We start from the raw sequence: 20,265 nt of genomic DNA on the forward strand, positions 1-20,265 counted from the left end.
TCTGAATGGTCTTTGTGCTTCTCCATGACCCTGTGGAGCTATTTTTGATTGAGGCTTGTCTGTGCGACGTAGGCAGATTTCAAACGCTGTCCGGCATTTAGTGCTTCACCTGCAGGTAACTGACACTCACAGCCACTGATCGATACATCCGTACGTACCACAGAGAAACATCAGGGACAGCCGCAGGAGGAAGTGTTGGTGAATTTCTCATGAATAAAACACGTCAACAAAGCACATAATTAGCATTTCCTAACCCTGTCTAAAAATAGTCTATAATACTGTGTTCCAATATTTGACCAAATAAAAGACAGGAACAGAACGTTTTTGTTATACCGCAGGTAGGAACAGAAAGTAAGTACCGTTAAAGTGGCACCCAGCGGTACTTTTTTTTCGGTACTTTACTCTCTGTATAATAACAAAAACATTTATTTCAGTGGAAAAAAAAAGAGTCCAAACCTCTCAATTTCAACATTTTGAACAATATGGCCCTTCAATCTTTTTCTTTCTTTTTTTAGAAATGTTTTAATTGTTCTGATAATCAAATCAAGGCATTAAACATTTATTTCTTTTTAATCAAAAGAAAATGAAACCCTTTAATTTTCTGGCAAACAAACAGAGGTTTACTGTTACAATTAATACTTGGAAGAAAATTGTGTGAATATTCTGTTTTAATATAAAGTTTTAATAATAATTGTAGATTTTTTTCTACAGTTAAGTGGTTAATCTGGTTGTAATATTTATTTTTATCATTTGTTTTATTTAAATTGGCCAGAAATATAAACACGTAAAGATGTACTGCGCAAAAGTAATACAAGAGTAATATATTTCTGTTACACGTTAATCCATACTTTTATTTTGACAGGTAGCCGTGAAGTTTCTGTGTTTATACAGTATAATATGATGCTAGTTTTTATGAATGGACTCCACGATCCTGTCCTCATTTTCGCGGAGAAATTGTAGACGCGCATTCATGTAGAGACAAAATTGACATGTTGTTGAGTAAATAAGATAAATAACATAAGACCATTTAGTTTACTTAGTAAAAGAACAAGGTATAGACCTGTTCTATAGGAAAGGTAACCTTAAATGACTTTTATTGCGGGCCGCCACCCTAATATAATGGCAGGGGAAACACTGATATAATTAGAAACAAAGTAAACACAAACATAGATGGAGAGAGAGGTAGCTGTAAGAAAGAAAGGGCCATTCACAATTCAGTAGATGAGGCTGGCAGAATATTCTGTTAGACTGATGGGAAATTTAAGACTTTAAAGATGTGCCCCTGAGGCTTGTTATTAATGTTTTACACCTAAAGACATTTTTAATATGATGTAGACTCAAGTGAGGACTTACATTACTACTTCTTTTGCATATAAAATGGTGCTGGTGCTCAAATGTTTCCAGGAATTCTTTCAGCTTGCTGCTTTTTGTTTTGGCATCCAACAACAGCACAACTTAACCCTGTGCTCATTTTTATTTTCAGCAATATTCGAAAAGATTCTGTTTAAATAATACACTCTCTTTTACCCTGTTTTAAAATGGTTTCCCAAGAAGACCAGAACAGGTCAGCATATAAACAGGAGTTAGAATCCATCTTGGCAGCCCTCATCAGTTACCCAGGAAAAAGGTGATAGAAAATAGTAACAAATCATATGGACCACTTTTATGATACTTTTATGGTCTTTTAGGATCCTTTTTGAAGTTCGAAAATCCCAGACTATTAGTTGCTTAAAGGGGTCATCGGATGTCCATTTTCCACAAGTTGATATGATTCTTTAGGGTCTTAATGAAAAGTCTATAATATACTTTGGTTAAAAATTCTCAATGGTTGTGTAAAACAACACCCTTTTTACCTTGCCAAAATCAGCTCTGCAAAAATCATCCCATTCTGGTCAAGGCTGCTTTAAATGCAAATGAGCTCTAATTGCCCCGCCCCTCTCTTCTCTCTGTGGAGTGACGAGCCTGTTTACTTTAGCTGCATTTAGCCCCTAAACTTGCTAACTAGCACATTATTAGGAAAGGCGATTGCAAAGATTCATTAAAAACCCTTATATTCACTTCTGCTGTAAGTGAAGCTGGATCACGAATGATTCGCGCGAACATAGACGGATATATGTAGATCGGGAGGCACATTCCCTTCACAAACAAACGTAATCCACTGCATCTTCAGCTCATTAACATTTAAAGCAGCCTCGACCAGAACAGGATGATTTTTGCAGAGCTGACTTTGAGAAGGTAAAAAGGGTGTTTTTTACACTACTGTTGAGAAATTTTAGCCAAAGCATGTTATAGACTTTTAATTAAGACCCTAAAGAATCATATCAACTTGTGGAAAATAGGCATCCAATGACTACTTTAAAAGTAAATAAGGTAACAATGTCACTTCAGACTTAAACTAAAGCCCAAAGTATACTTTGTTTTTGTACGCATACACTAGCGTCAGTTGAACAGAGAGTGCTGTTTCAGCAGATGACGTAGGACATAGGTGTAGCGTAACGAACACGAAAGTGCAGAGGAGAGAGCAAAACAAAACACTGGTCACAAATTAGACATACAGCACAAGGATTTGTAAAGAAAAATGTTTGCTTTAAAAAAAAACAAGCAAGACTACCGTATTCTGTGCTACACCTACGTCCAATGCATCTGCTGTAATGCCACTCTCTCGAGAACGCACGGACGAACGTTAGAGTAAGCTAGATTAAGCTTACTCTAAATTAGAGTTTATAAATGCATAGATTCACTTCAGAAGGTCTTTATTAACACTCGGGAGCCGTGTGGAGTACTTTTTATGATCGATGGACGCAGTTTATTGGACTTCTATAGCACTATTGAATCTCAAAGGCCATTCACTGCCATTATAAAGCTTGGAAAAGTCAGGACATTTTTTAAAGGGGTCATTGGATGCCCATTTTCCACAAGTTGATATGATTCTTTAGGGTCTTAATGAAAAGTCCCTAATATACTTTAATTAAAATTTCTCAATGGTTTTGTAAAACAACACTTTTTACCTTGCCAAAATGAGCTCTGCAAAAATCATCTCATTCTAAGGGGTTGTTCCTTTAAATGCAAATAAGCTCTGCTCACCCCGCCCCTCTCTTCTCTCTGTAGAATGACAGTCTTGTTTACATTAGCCGCATTTAGCCACGTTTAGCCACTAAACTTCCTAACTACCACGTTATAAGAAAGGCGATCGCAAAGATTCATAAAAAAAGCCCAAGGCTTGAGGGTGAGTAAATTAAGGGGTAATTTTCATTTTTGGACTATTTCTTCAACGCACACTAAATCCGCTTTGAAGCAATATTCAAGGCTAAGCGTATCCCATCATGCATCATGTTCTGGAAAAAATTGTGAGACTTTTTGCCAAAATCTTGCAAAATGACGCAGAAACCTTTCTACAAGTTTCTACTTTTCTTACAAAAAACTGTGTAATCTCTTATAGAGACTATTAAACAGACATTTAAAAGGTTATTTTAAATGCAAAGTATTAAAAATCAAAATAAAGCTTTGCAAATACTTGCATTTTTATAACACTATAAGTGTGTCTCATCAGGTAATGAGATGTTATACACGAACATTTGTGCCCACTTGAACACTTGGGCCAAAAACAGAAAATACGTCATGTAAGTAGCCAAGTGGTCAAGTGCAAAGACCGCTAGTGTAAATATTTGGATAAGCCCTCTGTTGGTCAGTGTGGTGAATTCACGTGACTTGAACATGAACGTGTGTGTGTGTACCTTAGAGTAAGGTTATGGTAAGAGGATAGAAAATACTGTTTGTACAATATAAAAACCATTATACTGTAGGAATGACCCCATAAAACATGAAAACCCAACCCAACGCGTGTGGACACAGGTTTACAGGACACAGGTTCAAATACCCCAAAAAATATTTATATAATATATATAATATATATATTATATAAATATATATATATATAATATATTTAGTTAACATGCTATCATTTACATGTGAATACAAAGACATTTTTATCATCCTATGAATAGAATATGTACGCTAAGCTGCAGAACAGTGTGCAGAAGAAGAATAAAAATAAACACGAGGGATTTCGTAATCCAATTTTATTACCTGGAATGTAATGAGGCAAGGAAGTATAATGTGTGCTGTAATGGTGCAATACTGATCTGTGTGTTGCAGGAGAGGAGGGCTCAGAATCACATGCAGAGACTCCAGTCAGTGAAACAAGTGGAGATGGCACTGCATATCAGACCTGCGCCAACACAGTGCTCAAGGTGCTGGGGGGTTTGCTGGTGGTGCTGTGTGTCTCCTCGTCCTGGGTGGGCACCACGCAAGTGGTCCAGCTCACGTTCAAATCCTTTTCCTGTCCCTTTTTCATCACATGGTTCAGCACCAACTGGAACATTCTCTCCTTCCCCCTCTACTATTCTGGGCATGTGGCCACCACCAGAGAAAAACAGACGCCCATTCAGAAATTCAGGTGAAGTCAGAATGAATGGATCTGATGGATAATGATAGGAACAGCAGAACTTTTTGTAGAAAGTGTGATTGCAGTGAACATGTGAAAATTAAACATTTACCTATTTGTCTTTAGCTGTCACTTTCATGCAATGCAACGTACTATACAACTATTATAGAGACAGTTCCCCTAAAGCAGGCATGGGAAGCTCCAGTCCTGAACTATCCCTTTATGCTTCTGGCAGGCCACAATGCTTCATTTTCAGAGTTTTATTTCTGTCTCTTTTCACGGTGTAGGGAATGTAGTCGGTTGTTTGGGGAGGATGGAATGTCTCTGAAGGTGTTTCTGAAGAGAACAGCACCTTTCTCCATCTTGTGGACGCTTACTAACTACCTGTACCTGTTAGCACTGAGAAAACTAACTGCTACAGATGTCTCAGCGCTCTACTGCTGCCACAAGGCCTTTGTCTTCCTCTTGTCATGGATTGTCCTCAAAGATCGTTTCATGGGAGTCCGGGTAAGTAGAATATAAGCCTGAATATTACTCCATCACACACACAAACAAAAAAAGGTTCTTCAGCTGTTTTTTGGGGTGGTTGAGGTATTAAATACCACCACTGCCATACGAAGATCCTGTATATCTTCTGTATAAAGTGCCTGTGTAGTTCTTTAAAGGTTCTCTGACTCTCTCATAGGGTGTGTTCACACTTGTCATGTTTGGTTGGATTAAACGAAGCCTGGTGCGATTGCTCTGTTGGTGCGGTTTGTTTGAGTAAGTGTGAACGCTGCCATCCGAACCCTGGTGCGCACTGAAACAAGCAGACCGAGACTGCCAAAAAGAGTCTCGGTCCACTTCCAAACAAACTCTGGTGCAGTTCGAATGATATATGAACGCAACACGGACCAAATACTTCTAAACGAACCAAAACCAGGAAGTAATGACAATATGCAACACTATGCAACATGATTTCACGAAGGGAACAAGCGCTATATCCAAAACAAAAGGAGCAAAGGGCAAACGTGGAGCAATGAGGTGGTAAAGTGCCTTTTATGAGCTCTTTGTGAGTTCGCAGGTGGTGAAAATAAAATCATATACACGCAACCGCAGTGCCACTTTAAGTCAAACGCACATTTTCCTTTTGTTTGGAGTGTTCGGTGAGTTCTGTCATGAAATATGCGTTATTCAGGAAAAAAAGGGAAAGGATGTGAGGCTCAGAATTTGTGCTCTGCATTTAACCCATCCACACACCTGGAGCAGTGGGCAGCCATATTGCTATCGCTGCGGCACCAGGGGAGCAGTTGGGGGTTCAGTGCCTTGCTCAAGGGACTCACCCCAGTCATGGCATTGAGTTTGGAGAGAGCACTGGTTATTCACTCCCCCCACCTTCAATTCCTGCTGGACCTGGGACTCAAACCCACAACCTTTCAGTTACAAGCCTGACTCCCTAACCATTAGGCCACGGCTGCCCAACCAATCAGGAATGTATCACTATGCCTTTAGCTTCAGTATCTTTAGGTTCGCTGTCAAAAATGCCAAATTAACCAAACGAACCGAACTACAAGTGTGAACACACCCATAGTCTCTCATAATGTGGTTCTCAATGTTTTTTGCCCCGAAGATCCCTTTTAAGGAAATATTTCACAGTCCCCACACAAGACTTTTTGACCTCAGAAAGCATAAAAGTGATTCAAAGCTTTTGGCATTATAGTATATTCCCATTCGTATCAAACATATGAGTGTGGGGAAGCATATCTCAAATCTAAGGAGGAGAATGGAGTTCCTCTTATGGTTCCACATAGCACCTTTTGACAAAGGTGCTGCATAGCACCTGTAAAGATAGAAGCTACATAGCGCTTAAAGTGGTTCCCTATGATTACGAGGCAATGAACCAATTTTAATGCTATTTAGCACCATTTTTTAATTATTATGTGTTCAAGCATCAAAACCATTTCACCTCAGCAATTGTCTGATTATGGTTGAAGCTGAAATTTGACAAGCATTTTCTTTGGTTGAAATGCTAAAATTAGCTTTTAAGATTCATACAAAATCAATAGAAATGGCTGCCAACAGCCAATTAAGATGAGCCTTTTTTCAATTAGAAATGGCCAAGCATCGTGACATTTTGTATGCAAGTCAAATTCTGTACTAGAATGTATGAGAACTGACCATTGTGGGTGCTGTAATGTCTACAGTTCCCAACTTCATGGGATTAATTCTAATGGCCTTTTAAACATTGAGTTTGCCTTGAATAGAGTCATATGGTTTTCATTTTCTCATTATTTTTCTATTAAATGCTTTTTTGAACTTGTTTAGATCATTTGTCCAAATTTTAATTAAACTTGGTGTGTATCTAGAGACACTCAAAGCTAAAGTTATAATTGTGTTTTGTGAATGCACATGCATTATCTTTGTACACAAGGCACAGCAGAGCAATAGAAGCATACAGTACATTTCATTAACTTCTGATGTTATTGGGCCACAAGGACATTCTCAAAGCTGGTATTTTGAAATGGCACATTAAAGGGATAGTTCACCCAAAATAAACAATTCTGTCATTAATTACTCACCCTCCTGTCATCCTTAACCCATAAGACATTTTTCATCTTCATCAGAATACAAATTCAGATATTTTTTATGAAATTCAGTAGTCTTCTGATCCTGCATAGACAGCAATACAACTGACACGTTTAAGACCCAGAAAGTTATGAAGCTACAACAATACTTTGAAATGCTGTTGCTGTTGTGCTTTGTTTGGTAAGTAGCCTTTTAATGATCAGGATAATGTATAGTCAGCTAGTCCTTATCACAAAATAATCCCTTTTGGGTTTTTAAAACCTTTCCGCTTTGCACTGTGGTCCTAATAATTTTGTCAGGGCTTATTTTGGAACAGTAACTTGCTGACATTACATTAGTATTTACATTTACTTACAAGATTTAAGAAAACGTAATCTCTATGGAAATAGTTACAGTGAGTGTGCTGAAAGAAGTACATAAAAAGCACTACCTGATGTATCAAATTATTATTTGGGATTTAAACAGCTTGATGGCTATAGAGAAGGAACAAGTGATGCCGCACTCAATTTTAACACATAACACAAAAGGAGAGTCATTGAGAATTTGTTCTTGTTCAAGTATAAAAAAAGCTTTGCTTTGACAGAATCAGTTATTATGCTTACATCAGAATTCTTGACGTTCATTGCACCTGTTGTCTCAGATCTGGACTCATACAGAGAGGTAAAAAATATTTGATCCCCTGCTGATTTTTTACGTTTGCCCACTGACAAAGAAATGATCAGTCTATAATTTTAACGGTAGGTTTATTTTAACTGTGAGAGACAGAAAAACGACACAAACAAATCCAGAAAAATGCATTTCAAAAGAGTTATAAATTGATTTGAATTTTAATGAGTGAAATAAGTATTTGATCCCGTATCAATCAGTAAGATTTAAGATTTGATGCAATCCATCAATAAGATTTCAAACTCTCCACCATGGCCAAGACCAAAGAGCTGTCCAAGGAAGTCAGGGACAAGATTGTAGACCTACACAAGGCTGGAATGGGCTACAAGACCATCGGCAAGCAGCTTTGTCAGAAGGTGACAAAAGTTGGTGTGATTATTCGCAAATGGAAGAAACACAAAATAACTGTCAATCTCCCTCAATCTGAGGCTCCATGTAAGATCTCACCTTGTGGATTTTCAGTGATCATGAGAACGGTGAGAAATCAGCTCAAAACTACACAGGAGGATCTTGATAATGATCTCAAGGCAGCTGGGACCATAGTCAGCAAGAAAACAACTGGTACCACACTACGAAGGACTGAAATCCTGCAGTGCCCTCAAGGTCCCCCTGCCCAAGAAAGGCCCGTCTGAAGTTCACCAGTGAACATCTGAATGATTCAGAGGACAACTGGGTGAAAGTGTTGTGGTCAGATGAGACCAAAGTCAAGCTTTTTGGCATCAACTTGCCGTGTTTGGAGGAGGAGGAATGCTGCCTATGACCCCAAGAACACCATCCCCATGGTCAAACATGGAGGTGGAAACATTATGCTTTGGGGGTGTTTTTTTTCTGCTAAGGGGACAAGACAACTGCACCGCATCAACGGGAAAATGGACAGGGCCATGTATTGTCAAATCTTGGCTGAGAACCTCCTTCCCTGATTGAAAATGGTTTGTGGATGGGCATGACAATGACCCAAAACACACGGCCAAGGCAATGAAGGAGTGGATCGAGAAGAAGCACATTAAGGTCCTGGAGTGGCCTAGCCTGTCTCCAGACCTTAGTCCCATAGAAAATTTGTGGAGGGAGCTGAAAGTTTGAGTTGCCAGACGTCAGCTTCGAAACTTTAATGACTTGTAGAGGATCTGCAAAGAGGAGTGGGACAAAACCCTCTTTGAGATGTGTGCAAACCTGGTGGCCAACTACAAGAAACATTTGACCTCTGTGATTGCCGACAAGGGTTTTGCCACCAAATACTAAGTCATGTTTTGCAAAAGGATCAAATATATATTTCACTCTTTAAAATGCAAATCGATTTATAACTTTTTTGAAATGCATTATTCTGGATTTTTTTATTGTTATTCAGTCTCTCACTGTTCAAATAAACCTACCATTAAAATTATAGACTGATCATTTCTTTGTCAGTGGGCAAATGTACAAAATCAGCAGGGGATCAAATAAATTTTCCCTCACTGTAACTTCTTTAGTATCTCCTTATTACTCCCAGAAAAGCTATCCACCTCAAAAATGACACCAGGCAAATCTAAAGTGCAAATCTAAATCCTTCTCTGACGTGCACTTAAATGTGTTTTAAAGGATTAATGCTGGCTTTGTGATCTTTCCTCTTAGATTGTGGCTGCCATTATGGCTATCACAGGCATTGTGATGATGGCATATGCTGATGGTTTCCATGGGGATTCCTTTATGGGTGTGGCCTTAGCAGTCGGCTCCGCCTCCACTTCTGCTCTCTACAAGGTGAGTGCAGCTGAAAATAACAATTCCCCGAAGATCCTTGATGACCATTAAGACTCCTTTAGTATTGATATGCTTTTCCTGCAAAGCCTCTTTGTACCACTCAGGTGCTGTTTAAGATGTTCCTCGGCAGTGCCAATCTGGGCGAGGCCGCTCATTTCTTCTCCACGATGGGCTTTTTCAATCTCATCTTCATCTCCTGTGTTCCCCTCATCCTGTACTTCACCAGAGTGGAGCACTGGGGTTCCCTGTCCTCTTTGCCCTGGGGTTACCTCTGTGGGGTGGCTGGCCTTTGGCTAGGTAACGTGAAATTATGATTCATCAGCCGTACTTCAAAAACATTACTGACCAAACTTCGATAAAATTTGACATATTAAACATCAATAATAATCTACTGAAAACTCTGTGTTTGTATGTTTTAGACAATGGTAAACATTAAAATATTAGCGATATACACTGCCCTCCAAAAGTTTGGAAACACCCCTGGCAAAGTGTGGTTTTGGACGATATCAGCATAAATCCTTATCATTTTTTGGTGCAAATACATTAAAGTAACTTGACATTATCATTGAAGAGCAGCAATAATAATTTTCAGTTTGATTACATAATAATGGCAGTATATACATGTCAAAGTCAGACATGCCCCTTTGCCAGCTGTGATGCCTGGTTACTGGTTTAAACTTGGCCCAGGTTTTTAAAAGATTTTTTAATAGCTTCAACAATTGATTGCCAGTTAAGTTTAGAATACAATGAATTCAGGCCCAGATTATGCAGAGCTGTAATAGCTGCTAATGGTGGATATTCTGATGAATCGAAAAAGTTTTTTCTATGGATAAACTGTTTATGTAATAAAATAAGTTTTCGTAGTTTGTGTTGTCTCTTATCAGTGCAAAATTAGCACAAATTAAAAAGGATTCATGCCAATATTGTCCAAAACCCCACTTTTGTATGGCGTTTCCAAACTTTCGGAGGGCAGTGTACACTACTGTTCAAAGGTTTGGAGTCAGTAAGATTTTTAATCTTAAGAATTTAATACTTTTATTCAGTAAGGATGCACTGAATTGGTCAAAATTGGTCAAAATATACAATAGTTATTTTATACGACGCCGTTTTAGTGTCCTGTTAAAAAAATCACAATAAAAGTCGTAATATTTGAGAATATTATGAGAATAAAGTCGAAATATTACAAGAATAAAGTCAAAATACTATGAGAATAAAGTCAAAATATTTCAAGAATGAAGTCGAAATTTCGAGAATAAAGTCAAAATTATGAGAATAAAGTCAAAATGATTCGAGAATTTAAATTAAAATTACAATAAAATGACAATATTTTGAGAATATAGTCAATTTTGCATGTACAAATGGCCCGGATTGAGAGCACCGGGAGAAGTTGCCAGGCCACCGGAATTTATTTAAATATTGTTGCTTCCAAGTGGCCACATCATCTTGCTGGGATGAGGAAGAGACAATTTTAACTTGCGAAAACAGCTTAATATCAAGAATATGATATTTATTAACAGAATAAACAGGGACAACTTTTTATCTTAACATCAGCTCACACACCCAGTCGATATTCCTTTGGGGGACACTGTAGCTCTCTTACTTAACTCTTTTTAATACACTAGCAGAAATCACACCATGTGTCATACTTATGGGGACAGTACGCTTGGAAATAATATTTCATGTCTTTGATTGCATTTGTTATTTGTAGTGCACCAGCCCCCCAATAGCAATAAGCTTTGTGCTTTTGGTACTTAATAATAATATAAACCAAAGTCTCAGCTTTCAAAATCTATACAGTATATACTGTATAATACAGTTAATGATTGGATATAATATTTAACACCTTCTATTCATTATTTGTAGCACGTCAGTATGTAATATAACACAGCTCAGCTTTTAAATTCTGTCAATTTTATCACAAAATACAAATTATAAATGTGTTTTTCCTCTTTAGTTCAAGTTTTTAGCAAGACATAAAAGTGAAGGAACTTCAGAAGGCATGAAAAAATCAGTATAGCCTAATTTAATGAAACAAATGTCTTCAGAAAGATGATTGACATTCTGCTTAAACTGAAGCAAATACAGTGATCTGTCACACCACATTAAACAGTGTGAAAAACATGTTATTGTAGGACATATTGTTTGTATTTTGCTATAAAACAGACAGAATTTAAAAGCTGAGACTTTGGAATTGACCCAATCCGGGCCATTTGCATGTGCAATAGACTAGAATATACTCTCAAAATATTATAACTTTAGTCTTGTAATTGCCACAAATTAATTCTCGTAATTTTGACTTTATTCTCAAAATATTTCAGATTTATTCTCGAAACATTTTGACTTTATTTTTGAAACATTTCAGCTTTATTCTTGAAATATTTTTACTTTATTCTCTGAATATTTTTATTTTATTCTCGTAGTATTTTGCCTTTATTCTAGTGATTTTGACTGATTCTCGAAATCAACTTTAATCTCATAATCTTCGATTTTTTTTATTTTTTAACGTGGAACTAAAATGCTGTCGTAATTTTAAACTGTTAGAATACATCCCATTATTACTATTTTACTATATCTTTGATCAAATAATTGCAACTTTTATGAACACAAGAGACGTCTTTAGAAACTTCTAAAAAAGACTATTTAAACAATAGTCTATATGTTACTTGTTTAAAAAAACAAAAGATGCTTTTCATACCGTCATGTTGCACCATCTACACTACTGAATGGCAAATGCTGGTGTTAAATCCTGCTGATGTTTACTACTTGATCACTGCTGGTTGAGATGTGAGTTAGTGTTGTAGTGGATCAAACAGTGAAGTACACTTCCTAGAGTGCTTTAAGTGCTTAGCAAGTGAGAGAAATCAGGTTAGAATCATCAGTTTACACCTCGAAGTAGCATTTCTAAGATATCCAATATGTGCTGCATCAGTCTATGCAGAGCATAGGAGTAACAGATCCACTTATATTTACTGTACATTTGAGCTGAAGAGGAGCTCTGTATCTCCAGGGAGTTTTAAGGATTATATGATATCCATTAACTTTTGTCACTCGTCCAAATCATGTGAAGTTCTCTGTGTATTTAGCCATTTAGAGAGGATTGAATGACAAAAGATGCTATATGGCCAAACTGTAACATAAAGTTCCTGTTTTTAACTTTTCTCCCTCCCTCCCTCTGTCTCTCTCTCATAGTATTTAACATCCTGGTCAATGTAGGAGTGGTACTCACATATCCTATTCTCATATCCATTGGGACGTTACTCAGTGTTCCAGGCAATGCAGGTATGTGAATCCATGCAGTACACCAATAGGCATTTAACTAATATGTGATGATTTATTATTTGAGAATTTAGGGGTCATTTTTTTAATGCAAAATAGGTTTATCAACAATTTTTCCAGAGATTTAGGGGTGAAATAAGACCCTGACATGATTATGATAGACTTTGTGAGAATCGCCCTAAAAGTACAACACAGCAAATTTCTCAGCCTGCCCGAAAACAACATCTAAGTGAGTTTCTTCACTCAAAGCAAATAACTGCACGATGACGAAGGGGTGGTGAGGTTGCCAGGGTGACAGTAAATGCCTTAAGAGGGTGCTTGTCTTTAAAAACAGTCCTTCAAGGTCAGTTTGTTAAATTATGTGTGGCTTTTCTTTAGAAAACCTCCTATGATTCACTTGCAACAAACAGTATGATTCATTTGTGATTTATGCTACGTTTGTTTGCCTGTGTGCTGCATTTTATTGTAGTACTAGTGAATGTAAATTTACAGTTATGTTATCATAAATTAATTGTTATTATTATAAACCATTTTACATTTTCATGATCAGTAATGAGGAGCCAAGGCTATTAAATTTGAATTTTGTCTTTATGAGCATCAAAGCTGAAGTCAACAAACAGCCACAAGATTGCAATTACTATTCATCTAAAGACTTCTCCTCCTAAAATATCAGCAACTAATGCTGAACATTTGCTTGTTATTGAATTTTATTTGACTGGAGTTAATTGGTTGTGTGGCAGAGAGGACTTTGCCAGAGTCAGTAAGTCTCTCGCACTCTTGGAGACGTGGACAATCTGGGCATAAGGTCATATTTAAATGACAGAAACTCACTCTTGTGTATAGTTAAGTAATTAATAAGAGTTGCTAACAAAACACTGTTCTGTCAAAAGATGAAAACCTGCAACTGTTAATTACATTAAATAATGAGTAAAACTATTGCACATGGTTTTCACCCTAATTAATATTATAGTTTGCATTGACTTCTGTTACTTTTCTAAGCAATCAGCCTAAAAGATGATTAAATGTGCATAAAAATAGTGTCTCTAGAGACCAGCAAGCACCACCCTGCAATTCTCTAGTAACCACCCAAAACACCCTAGCAATCACATACCAACATACTAAAGGAAATCATATTAAAGCAATCACATACCAACAACTTAAAGGAAAAGTCCACTTTCAGAACAACAATTGTGCCCCCCAATTTGAACTTCCAAAATGTAGTTTAAATGCAGCTTCAAAGGGCTCTGAACGATCCCAGCCGAGGAAGAAGGGTCTTATCTAGCGAAACAATTTTTTTCGGAAAATAAAAATGTGTATACTTTTTAAGCACAAAAACTTGTGTAGCACAGGTTCTGGCATGCACGTTCACGACACTACATACTATTGAATCACGTTGAAAGGTTAATTTTAGCATGCACAACTGAACGAATCACTCCCCAAGACAACTCGTTCTTCGCGAATCACATTAAAGATTCGTTCAAAATGAACAAATCGTTCAAGAACGACCCGTGGACGCGCATCCGAGAGCCTGTGCTACATGAGCTTTTGTTCTTAAAAAGTATACAAATTTTTATTTTTCGAAAAAAATGACAGATCGTTTCGCTAGATAAGACCCTTCTTCCTCAGCTGGGATTGTTTAGAGACCTTTGAAGCTGCATTTAAACTACATTTTGGAAGTTCAAATTGGCGAGCACAACTGAAGTTCATTATATGAAGAAAAATCCTGAAATGTTTTCCTCAAAAACCATAATTTCTTTACGACTGAAGACAGAAAGACATGAACATCTTGGATGACAAGGGGGTGAGTAAATTATTTGTAAATTGTTGTTCTGGAAGTGGACTTCTCCTTTAAAGGGGTGATTTATAATGTCATCAAGATTATATTAAAAAATATCATCATTTAGAAGTAATAGGCTATTTTCTCTCCTGTTTTGACCCCCCTCATCAGAACGTTCTGTTTGAATAGGCGTGGTGGATTGTAGACTCTGAAGTAAATGTCCACTGCAGAGATTGGCTAATAGTTGTGTATGTTTGACAGCCTACATCCTTTATAGATGGACACATAAATCCTCAGTACATATCAAACGATCAGTAATAACGGACAAAGCAATAGTGACCACGTAATAAAAATAGTTACTCACACTTGCGACATTACTGCCGGATCCAGTATATTCGGAACAGCATTGTAGTTTCAATCTTTCTGTAAGTCCTGCATCAAATTGTGCCTTGGTTGTAAACAAATCTGCAGTTAAATGAAGTGAACAAAGGACCAAGTTCTTACTGATGCAGTCTGGATCTTCATTAAAAATAAAGTTCTTAACGTTGGGATCAGAAGGAAAGCAATGCAAATATTTTTTCCACAACTTGGCACTGCACAGCATCTTGTTGTCTTTGGAGCCATCTTTATGTTTTTTTTTTTTTTGTTTTTTTTTTTTTTTTGCATAGACCAGCGTTCGCCTCTCATTATTTACACTATATGTGTAAATCGGTGGGCGGGGCTAAACAGGCAGTGATGTAGAGGCGTTAATCAGTGTTTAGCCAGACTATTATGTCATAAAGTGGCACATTCCACAACGTGTCGTTTTGGCTTATTGGCTTCAGTATAAGCTGATTTTAGACAAACAAAAAAGTTTTAAGTTCTCAAACCTACAGGATGTTTTTATACTACATTGAACCCTTACATGTAAAAAGATCAAGGGAATTTTGATTTCTCAGTTCATGACCCCTTTAATAATGTTTTAGACTACAGCGAAAACAAGTGTCAATGACATGAAACTCACCTGTCTATGTTATTTTATTCAATAATGCACTCATGCAACGAGTGGAATACTCCTCTTAATATGATAAGCATGTTTTCATTTCTGAATTAAAATTATTTCCATTTTTCAGAAATAATGTGTAATTCATTTTTTTTTTTTTTTGTTAATATTTTGAATTAGATTTTTTCTGTTTAATTTTAAGTAAAAATTGTAGTGATTTTGTTGCATGTTTTTGTCATTTTTATTGCATTTTGTTTTTTGATCATTTTTATTTCAAGTTAAGTTTTATTTTAGTACATCAAGTTCTACTAAATAAAAATGAGAAACGTTGCCTTAGAAACTAGCTAAAATAAAATATGTATATTTTTAAAAATGTATATATAAATCACACACTTTTTTTTAAAGTTAACTGTAATAATCCTGATTTGAAACCTTATTAATTTTATTAGTATTTCTTAATTTAAAAAAAAAAAATGGCTATACCGACTATTACATTTTTTTTTTTTAAATGTGGCGCAACCTGCATGCAGAAACATGCAGGGAAAAAAAAACATAAAACAGGAAATGATATCATAGAGAGGTCATCAAGGTGAAAAAGTTGATGAAGGTGAAAATGATTTGAAAACAATTGAAGAAAGATTTGTTAATGCACTATGGAAACTCTAAAACACAATGTTGACGAATTAATCATCATAGGCTCATTGGAAATACGTGCCTCTAAATACATTTCTGCAAAACTGAAAAAACGTACCTATATGTACAAATCACTGCAGTGTCCAGTTGAAATGAACACTAGAGGCAGTAAAACTCCGACATCTTTTATTCCATTTCACACGAAGTATGATTTACAGGTACAGATTTTTGATTAATGAAGCCCAATTTTTACACAATTACTTGCATGACTTGTTATCACATTAAAACAATTTTAACATACTGCTCGAAAATTTATACTTTTAAACATTGTCGTCACATATCGGCTTCATATAGAGGTTTGCTCGGTAGCTCACGTGAAACAGCGTTGCACTTGAGTGATGAAGAGCTCTGGTATGAACCCCGTGAAATTACAGTTTGACAAAACAGCTTAAATCCGTATAAGGGAGTTAAAACAGCACGTCTGCATCAACAAATGCATTTTTTATATATAATTTTTGCATTTGTTAACACTATCAAGCAGGTTTAGGGTTGGGTTTGATGTAGGGGATATTTTCAACACGATAGAGCATTAACCTTTAGCGACACTACCCGGATATTTGAATTCTGAACAGCCGCAATATGAACCTCAAGCAGCGTAATAAAAACAGAGCAATACGTGCCTGTACCAACGCAATAAAAACTTGCCACGGTCAAATTTTGAACATATTTTAGCACCACACTCTGGACATTTCACGTTGAAACTGCCGTGAAACGTGCAGTAAGGTACGTAATTACATTGGTACAGAAATGTATATACTGTAGAAGCACATATTTTCATGAGACTAGGTTGAAATTAATACATTTTAAAAATTAAATAAAAAATATGAAGATAATTGACAAATATAATAAAAATCTACTTTTTATTGGATGGTATTTCCAAAAAATGCTATTATTGTTGCATTCAAATGATTAGTGCATTACAATGAATGCATTAAAATGCTATAATAAGATTTTCCAAACCATATGAAACTGATATGAATACTAGGACTGCATGTAAGAACTTTTGCACATGTGTTTTAAAGTACATTTTTAAAAGATCTATTTCTTTCCCCAGCTATTGATGTGCTGAAGCATGAGGTGATCTTCAGCGTGGTGCGTCTGGCTGCCACCTGCATCATCTGTTTGGGCTTCCTGCTGCTGCTGCTCCCTGAGGAGTGGGATACAGTCACCCTGCGGTTCCTCACCACTCTGGCCGATAAGAAGACAGAGGAGCACGGCGAGGAGCTCACAGAATCCAGCGTCCACACACGCAGCCGGAGTAGAGCCAACGGAGCCGTATCCATCCCCCTGGCATGACCTTTAACCTGTGAATGACTAGCCAGCGATCAATGTTGATCCTCCCTATGGCAGCCTTTGTAAAAAAGAGCAGTTTGATTGTATTTGCATTTTGGAAAGATGAAATAGCATAAGCTAAGTGAAGTGTAAGGATACTATTTTCTTTAATAATAACCATAACATCAAGCAGTCAGAAGAGATGTCACAGAACATGCCGTCCTGCTCTTTAATAGTGGAGGCTTGAGTGTTCTGAGAAGAGCGTCCCATTAAAACAGGGATATTTACTGACAGTATTTTTTTATTTTACAGAAGGGATCTAGCATTCTCTTCCCTGCCATTTCTATGGGGAGATACGCATCCATTCCATAGAAATGGACTTTCAGATTTTCGTCTCCTGCTGCACGCCAACCCCGCACCCCCGAACCCCTTCCGCTAGCCCCTTCCCATGGAATGTATTCTGTGAATATAGACTCTGTCAGGGCCAGTTTGGCTCACTGTACACATGAATGCATTCAGAGATCGGATATATATGTATATGAAATATGAGGATTATTTGCATTGTACGTAGTAGTGTAATATATGTAGGAGAAATATACTATGCTTTAATGAGTAAGCCTTTCTTTTCTTTTTATAATAAAAGACAAAAATAAAGATCTGCTTTGAATAGCACTTCTCATTTAATTGTTTGACACATGGAATATAGTGCAACTATATGTCACATTCCAGAGGAAGCAAAATATATTTTTTCATTATTCATAAAAGTGTTTCTTGAAGAACAAATCAGCATATTAGAATGATTTCTGAAGGATCATGTGACACTGAAGAATGGAGTAATGATGCTGAAAATTTAGCTTTGATCACAGGAATAAATTACATTTGAAAACATATTCAAATAGAGAGCAGTTATTTCAAATAGTAAAAATATTTCACAATATTACTGATTTTGCTGTATTTTGGATCACATAAATGCAGGCTTGGCGAGCTAAAGATAATTTATTAAAAAAACATTAAAATTCTTCCTGTTCAAAAACTTTTGGTAGTGTATTGTCTAAATATTTTTCAATAAATTTAAAATACCATTCATTGTTCATGTTAGTTCACAGTGCATTAACTAATGTTAATAAACACAACTTGTGATTTTAATAATGCATTAGTAAATGCTGAAATTACCATTAATAAAGCTAAATAAATTCTGTAGAAGTATTTATCATTTTTAGTTCATGTTAACTAATGTAGTTAACTAATGGTAACTAATGAACCTTATTGTAAGGTGTTACCAAACCTTTTATTCAGCAAGGATGGATTTAATTGATTAAAAGCTACAGTAAAGGCATTTACACTGTTACAAAAAAAATTCTAATTTCTATTTATATTTCAAATAAATACTGTTCTTTTTAACTTTCTATTCATCAAAGACTCCTGGGGGGGAAAGTATTACTGTTTCCACAAAAATATTAAGAAATATTTTTGAGCAACAAATCAACATATTAAAATGGTTTCTGAAGGATCATGTAAAATAGAAGACTGTAGTAATGACGCTGAAAATTCAACTTTGCATCACAAAATAAATATATTAAATATATTAATAAGAAAACTATGGAAGTTGTTTCCGCCACTGAATTTAAAAGTAATAATAATAATTAGTAATAATAATAATAATAATATTGCCATATTATTACCATAATGTTATTATTGCCATAATTGGTATTACCATAATTGGTATACTAAATTACCATTATCATAATTAGTAATTGGTAATTGTGACTTTTTATCTCACAATTCTGAAAAAAGAAAAAAAGTGTTTACAATTTTAAAAAATAAAGTAAAAATTGCAAGATATAAACAGTTGATTCTTTTTTTTTTTTTAATTGTGAGAACTCGCAATGCGATTTATAAATTCTGACAAAACAGAGACTATTTTCTTACAATTGCTAGTTTATATCTCGCAATTCTGACTTTATTTCTCAGAATTGCATGTTTATATCTCACAGATCTGGATTTATGGCACCCAACTCAAAATTGTGAGGGGGTTGTGTGTTTGGGGGGGAATTATTCAGGGGTGGAAACAGGCTTCCATTGTATGCAAAAGAGTTGTAATCAATTAAATGCAACCTTGCTGAGCATAAGAGACTTCTTTCAAAACAGTTCAGAACGACCCTAAACTTTTGGAGCAGTAGTATATTGTTTTTAGACATTAAAACAATGACTATATGTCAGTAGTGTTCCTTTATACCATAAATCTAGTTTTCTAATATGAGTGCTGTATATTGAAGCATCTTATGCTGCATTCCAGACTAGGTCGAAAGAGGAAACATCTGAGTTAAAAATCTGCCAGTTCCAAATTCAGTTGCAGGCAATCACACATCACATTAACTTATTTGTCAATTATGGCAAAAACAGAAGAAAAAAAATGCTGCCTTTCATTTTGAAAACAGCTGATGAAAAGCTAAAATTAAGGTAGAATTTTATAAACTAATGTCTAATGTTTTTAAGATGTAGTGACATAAGGTAGCTCCACACTATGCTTGTTGGAAGCAGTGACGTCAAATGATGCGACCTGCTGAGGTCAGGGTAGATAAGTCTGCCCCGAGTTCACAGGTCAGATATCCAACTTCAAGCTGTGTTCCAGATGTTATTTCCATGTAGGAGGTGAGGTAAAAACTAATTTTGAGTTGTCTGGAATGCAGCATTAATCCCCCCGATCTGCACGTTTTGCATGTCTACCTTATTTAACACACCTGATTCAGATCATCAGCTTGTTATGAGGGAGCTCTGTGAGCTGAACTGAGTGTGTCAGATAAGGGAGACATACTAAATGTGCATTAAGGATTAAGAACCACTGGTTTAGCATAT

The 20,265-nt window shown here is 36.1% G+C and overlaps 1 protein-coding gene across 2 annotated transcripts in view; it reads left to right on the forward strand.

The window, feature by feature from the left end:
- slc35f4 (solute carrier family 35 member F4) overlaps positions 1-18,386 on the forward strand; it is a 42,145-nt gene extending 23,759 nt beyond the window's left edge. For both annotated transcript variants that reach the window (XM_051132730.1, XM_051132731.1), the window contains exons 2-7: positions 4,156-4,456; positions 4,732-4,951; positions 9,284-9,409; positions 9,514-9,706; positions 12,599-12,688; positions 17,192-18,386. In XM_051132730.1, coding sequence (XP_050988687.1) covers positions 4,156-4,456; positions 4,732-4,951; positions 9,284-9,409; positions 9,514-9,706; positions 12,599-12,688; positions 17,192-17,433 — 1,172 coding nt within the window. In that variant the 3' untranslated portion in view covers positions 17,434-18,386. The remainder of the gene's footprint in view (positions 1-4,155; positions 4,457-4,731; positions 4,952-9,283; positions 9,410-9,513; positions 9,707-12,598; positions 12,689-17,191) is intronic.
- The last annotated feature ends 1,879 nt before the right edge of the window (positions 18,387-20,265 follow it).

The sequence above is a fragment of the Labeo rohita genome, chromosome 17 (assembly GCF_022985175.1).
Source record: "Labeo rohita strain BAU-BD-2019 chromosome 17, IGBB_LRoh.1.0, whole genome shotgun sequence".
Lineage (NCBI taxonomy): Eukaryota > Metazoa > Chordata > Actinopteri > Cypriniformes > Cyprinidae > Labeo > Labeo rohita.